The sequence below is a fragment of the Gossypium arboreum genome, chromosome 3, assembly GCF_025698485.1.
Source record: "Gossypium arboreum isolate Shixiya-1 chromosome 3, ASM2569848v2, whole genome shotgun sequence".
NCBI classification, from domain to species: Eukaryota; Viridiplantae; Streptophyta; class Magnoliopsida; order Malvales; family Malvaceae; genus Gossypium; species Gossypium arboreum.
This window is the reverse complement of record NC_069072.1, coordinates 127,230,967-127,236,880: the sequence shown is the minus strand read 5'-3', so window position 1 is coordinate 127,236,880 and position 5,914 is coordinate 127,230,967. Positions and strand designations below refer to the sequence as shown.

Genomic DNA, 5,914 nt, shown 5'->3' with positions numbered 1-5,914 from the left:
AGGGACAAGTTGAAATTCTTTCTTTGCGACAGTCCACACATGTTGAAGAAAAGTCTGAAGAAATTCGCGCTTCTTAAGAAAGAGAAGCCGGTAGGTAAAGCATTAGGACTTTTCGAGCGCTAGGGGTGTTGAAGTCAGGGAGGCCGAAAGTGAGAAGAAGCCAGTGGAGTGCTTCTTGTGTCATGGTATGCATAGGTTGCAGAAGTGTCTAAAGAAGTCTGTCATCGAATTAGACGATGGGGCAAACAAGGAGCCTAAGAAGCTTGGTTCGAGCAAGGGAAAAGCCAAAGCCAAGAGGGAAAAGAGGAGCAAAAAGAAGCGAGTAAAGTACTTCTTGTTTCGTGGTCCACATGAGTTACAGAACTATCTAAAGCAATCCAAGTCAGTTATGGTCAAAGAAAAGGTAACATCGGAGCTTGTTGAGTCATCGAATGGGCTTCCACATGAGGAAGATGTGAGTCTGTTATCGAACTTAAGGGAAAAATTTGTAATGAAAATAGTGAAGCTGGGACCAATGAGGCTCAATTCGAATAAAGCGACGGAGTTGGCCAAGTCATTCGGCGAGGCTTTCACTCATGGAAGAAGTGAGTTTAGCATCGAATTCAGAGAAAGAAGTTGCAATGCAAACCTTAAAGCTAGGATCAATGAGGTTCATTTTTGTTGACACGTCGGAGGGACTACCACCCATTAAAGAGGTGGGGTGTGTATCACACTTCGAGAAAGTAGAGATGCAAGTTGGATAGTTGACCCGAGTAAATGCAATAAGGAAGGTACATTCTCAACACTCTGATAGTGTTTTGCATTCTAACTTGTTGACTTGGGAAGAACGTAGGGGCCCTTTCAAAGTTTTTGAGCAAGGAGGCCGAGAGACTGTGGGCAAAGCGAAGCCAAATATTGTGAATCAAGAAGATTTTGTTCGGGGCAAGTTAGAATGTAAGCAAGAGAAAGACGTGACTTCTTGCCATAGAGATATACAAACAAATGGGACGGTTTGAGTTAAGAAGTGACATAAATCGAGGCAAAAGTTCTAAATGAAGAAAAAAGCTAAGGCGTCGATACGAGACAGAGGCGAATCAAGTCAGTGTCATTCCAAAGTCGCGACGAAGGCGTTGCGAGAATGGGTGGGGGAAAATGTCATGGGTCAAAGTTTAAAGCCCGTGACCATCACACCAAATGCATCCAATGGAGGTCTATTGTTTAGATGGGGATCATTTGGCCTGTGGAACTGGCCCGATTTAGTAAGCTGTAGGAAAAACCTGTCAAATTGAAGCTCGGTTGGCCCAATAATGAAGATATGGCAACTTAGGCTATCTTAATAAGTATGGGAACTAATCTTTAAAGATTGATAGGGAATCATATCTTGTAAAGATTAGATTTGATATGATTTGATGTAATCTTGTAAATCCCTAAAATCAATGGATAAGCTAATCTCGTCCGTCAATGTAATTTAATCTTAACCGTCGATTTTGGAGGAGCTCAACTATAAATAGAGAGTCTTCCCCTCATTTGTACTCACTTCATTCATTGTTTCATTATTCTTTGTAAATAAGAGAATATAGAGAGCATTTACTCAAACACTCTGTGTGCATTCTTTTTATGGCTTTCTATTGTTCTTTGTAGTTTCTTTTGGCATAGTTTGCTTCCGCTATACAAATTGGTGCCTTGGAAGAGTTCTTAAAGAATCCTTACTTGAGTAAAGGTTGACTTAGGCGAGTTTGGACAAACAGATCGCCTAAGGTCGCACGGATCACAAGATGAAAGATCTAGCCCCGTTACACTAGTACATTATAATAAGACCAAGACTAGTAAAAGCTAATAATTATCAATAGGAAAAAAAAAAGAAAAAAGAGAGAATAAATATTGCAGAAGATACAGAAAGAAAAACGATGAATGATAAGTTAAAAACAAGAGAATCCTTACATGGCTAGAAATTTTTTTGAAGTGTAGAATAATGGAACAAGGCCCTTATTTATAGAAGATTCCAATTCCTTCACACTCGTTATATGCGTAACTCTCATGTATTTTTCACAAGTAATCATTGCAACAACCAATCAAACACTACCATATATCCCACGCTTCATTACCACTCTGATCACGTGCATGGATCAAGTAATAGTTAACACATGTTTCCACAAATGACACTTTGTCATCAAGTTATCAAGTCATCGGTTATAAATTTTGAAATTTGAGAAGACTTCCACTTACACCAATAGAATAACTCCGCTACAAATTAGCAGAAGGACCACTACCTAGCACTCGATCTTATCTAAAGGATAGTGATTTTGTAACCCCCTTTTCAACTGGGGGCAATTATAACCCCTCTCTTTACATAGGTTTGCCTTTTTATGTACTAGATAAGTACCGGATAAGGTACTCTTGCTTTATGAACTGGCTACGTGCTTAGGTAATTAGATTTTCGATAGAGTTGAAAGACAAATTTTCCTTATAAAACATACTCCAACAAGTCTAATATTGTCTCCAATTTAATTTCGTTTACTATGTAGCCGTAGCAAGCCTACTATTATCAGGTTTTATTTCCTATTTATCCATGATGAAATTATTGATTGAAAATGTCTCGAAAAAATTTAAACTCATAGAAGCAAATGCACGACAACTGCTAAAATGCAAGGAATAGAAAGACTAAAACTCGAAACATCTAGCATATAGAAGATCTAATAAGAGATCTCGTAGAAGTCATGCTCATCAACTAGATTAAACAACCTTAATTTTGGAGTTTTACTAGTTTGTATGAATTTTTTAAACCTGACACGTTTAATTGATTACCAAGTTTAAAGACTAAAATACACATCAAAGCTATTGTTTTTCCCTAAAATAACATTTGATTGCCTATTTTCTATAACCTTGAGCCTACTCATTGTTTATATTTACTTTAATTCTTAATATTAAATTGGATTTAATGTGTCATTCAAGACCCTCATTTCCAAGATAGGTTGGTTTAGATGGTTGATTACTTGTTAATACTCCAGTGTTCGAGTTCACAAGCAATCCTATTTTACCTAAAAAAAACAATTCTAATTTCTGATCGAAGTGCAAACAGGCAAATTAAAACAAGTACGATATTGGGTATATTTGGTTCAAAGCTCGGAACAATCTATAACGCAAAAACTGAACCAACTCAGCAAATTCAAACATTCATCAAATTGATAAAAAGCAAAACAAAATTCAACCATGAATTTCCGACCGGTTTTTCCAAGATTATGCCTTGAGCCGACCATAGAATTTCTGTTTCTCCTGTGTTGTCTGGAACCGTCCGTGCCCAAACTTCGAGGAGGTGTCGATGAACTTGAGTTTGATTTCCTCGAGAGCCACACGAGATGTCTGGTTAATCAGAGACTGGCGAAGCGTAACCACCCTCTTCTTAGGTCCAACACAGCCTCCTTTGATCATCAAGTAATCACTCTTCACAACACCATAGTGAGGGAAGCCACCTATGGGGGTGATATCTTTCTCAGTCCTGATTAAAAACAAACACCATCAACACATTCAGCAATTATATCGAGCAAATCCGAACGGAAAACATTGAAACATTCCATACAAAGATATTGAAAACAACTTTGAATCAGATGGAATTAGACAAATGTACTAACCTGTCATAGTCTGTTATAGCAGAGTGAGTCTCATCACCAACCTTGCCAACTCTGTAAACCTTCTTGTTCATCTCGGTACGGTGATGGTATCCGTTCTGACCTGCCCTGGCAACGGTAAACGAGACTCTAGCAGGATGCCAGGCACCAATACAAGCAACCTTACGCAGACCTCTGTGGGTCTTACGGGGCAGACGTGTGACACCCCAACGAGTGACAACACCTTCGTAGCCTTTACCCTTTGTAACACCGATGATATCAATCATTTCATCCTTCTGGAAAACAGCATCAATGGGGACTTGTTTCTCAAAGAACTTGTATGCAAAATCAACCTTGTCAGCGATCGTTCCACCATTGACTTGGATCTCCATTAGGTGTGCCTTCTTCTGCTTCAATCCCTTCATTTTCCTAATCTGTAAATGCACTTTGTAAGCAAATTTTGTCCACCTTGAAACATTTATAACAAATTAATTCCAGTGAAACAAAAAACTCATGAACCTGGGTGTGGGCCAAGACCCTAATAACAGTGGCATATTTCTTCATCTTTTCAAGCTGAGCATCTATACTCTTCTTCCCTTCTTCGCTCTCATACTGCTTTGAGTACTTGGTGAAAGCCTTCTTCTTGGACTTGCACCAATGCTTATAGAACCTACGTTTAACCTCCTCGCTCAAATGCTGAGCCCAGACGGTGTTCAATGAGCGGAGACCACGTGGTGTCTTCACATACCCAACAACTCCAACAATAACCATAGGAGGAGTTTCAATGATTGTAACAGCTTCACAAGTCTCCTTCTTGTGAAGCTCTATACAAAATTAAAGGACATAAATTTAGCTCAAGAATACAGATGAAAATGGGAGTTATCTTAATCAAAAATGAACTTACTAGATCCGGGTTTTTCGACCTCCCTGACAATGTGTGTCATACCAGCCTTGTACCCTAAAAAGGCAGTAAGCTTGCATGGTTTGCTTGGATCATCCTTTGGGAATGCCTTCACTGCACGAATCAAAAACAACATCATCATACTCCAACATATCCATACCAAAAACATATAGTATCCAAGCCCGTAACCATATCACCCCAAGTCCGAATAACATAGTTCAACATAGGAGGTTATCAAAGATAATATTGCAGGATAATTACAGTATTCATTATTAAACTGTCAAAATGAAAAAGAATACAATATACCTTTTCCTCTGTGACGAGAAGCTCGCTTCCTTGGAAGAAATCCAAGGGAACCATGCCTTGGGTGCTCAAACTTCCTGTGAGACATTCTTCCCCTCCTTCACCACCCAAAACAAAACAAAAATAAAATAAAATCTAATCAAACCCATGTTATTTTTTTCATTTTGATGTATATAAAGATAACAATTAAAATCAAATGACTAAGAGTTTCAAAGAGACAGCAATTTTTTTTCCTACAGAAAAAGCTAAGTTTTTATTTTCCTTTTAACGTTCCTCCGGAATTCCTATATAGAAGTAAGCAAACAGAAGATGAATGAGAAAAAAAAAAAGGGAGAGATCAGATATCAGAGAGAAAGGTGACCTGCGTTGGGAGACTCCTGCACTGCGGCTGCTGCTGCTTGGTCACTGAAGAGACTGGAACCCTAGTTGCTATGTTATATTTACAACATGCTTTAAATAATTGAATTTACATAAAACCCCCTTTTCTTTCTTAAATTAACTTTTTACCACCATTTTTTATTTAATTCTCAATTTCATGCTTATGTTTTACAAAATTTCAAAAGTTAGATTAATTTGTCATTAGGTTAAAAGTTGATCAAGTGAACAGTTTATTGATTTTTTTAATTTATTAGGTATAAATTGTTGAATTAGTGATTTTTATTAATTTTATACATGTAATTACTTTTTTCAAGTCAACAAATTTACATAAATGTTTAATATTGGGTTTTCTTTATAGGGTGAGTTCAATTCGTTTTGATTAAGCGATTTGAATTATCTATGATAATTTAGCTCGGATTAGATTGGTTTTAATTCTTCTATATGAATTTTATACTTTATTTTAATAAAATGAATTTTATTTCACGGGTTTTGAATATTATTTAATAAAGTTTAAGTGTTTTTTCTTGAATATTTCTAATAAGTTATTTTTTCAAGTAAATAAAAATAATCAATAACTATCAATAATATATTAATTAATGATGAAGTTTTACCAAATTAATTTTAAATATGAATTAAATATTAAAAATACAGTATTTTCAGGTAAAAAATGTTAAACTTTTGTTAAATATAAGTATTACATTTGACAAAAAAAAACCACAATTATCATATTAGAAATAGGATGTAAATT

At 36.3% G+C, this 5,914-nt stretch overlaps 1 protein-coding gene across 1 annotated transcript; it reads right to left on the bottom strand.

Moving 5' to 3' along the window:
- Window positions 1-3,011: 3,011 nt before the first annotated feature.
- On the bottom strand, window positions 3,012-5,256 carry LOC108489600 (60S ribosomal protein L3). Its single transcript, XM_017794258.2, has 6 exons — window positions 5,150-5,256; window positions 4,792-4,886; window positions 4,489-4,599; window positions 4,104-4,408; window positions 3,609-4,018; window positions 3,012-3,475 (listed from the first exon to the last, which is right to left on the bottom strand). Exons 2-6 carry the CDS (start codon window positions 4,874-4,876, stop codon window positions 3,217-3,219), a joined length of 1,170 nt encoding a protein of 389 aa, XP_017649747.1. The 5' UTR covers window positions 4,877-4,886; window positions 5,150-5,256; the 3' UTR covers window positions 3,012-3,216.
- Window positions 5,257-5,914: the final 658 nt, after the last annotated feature.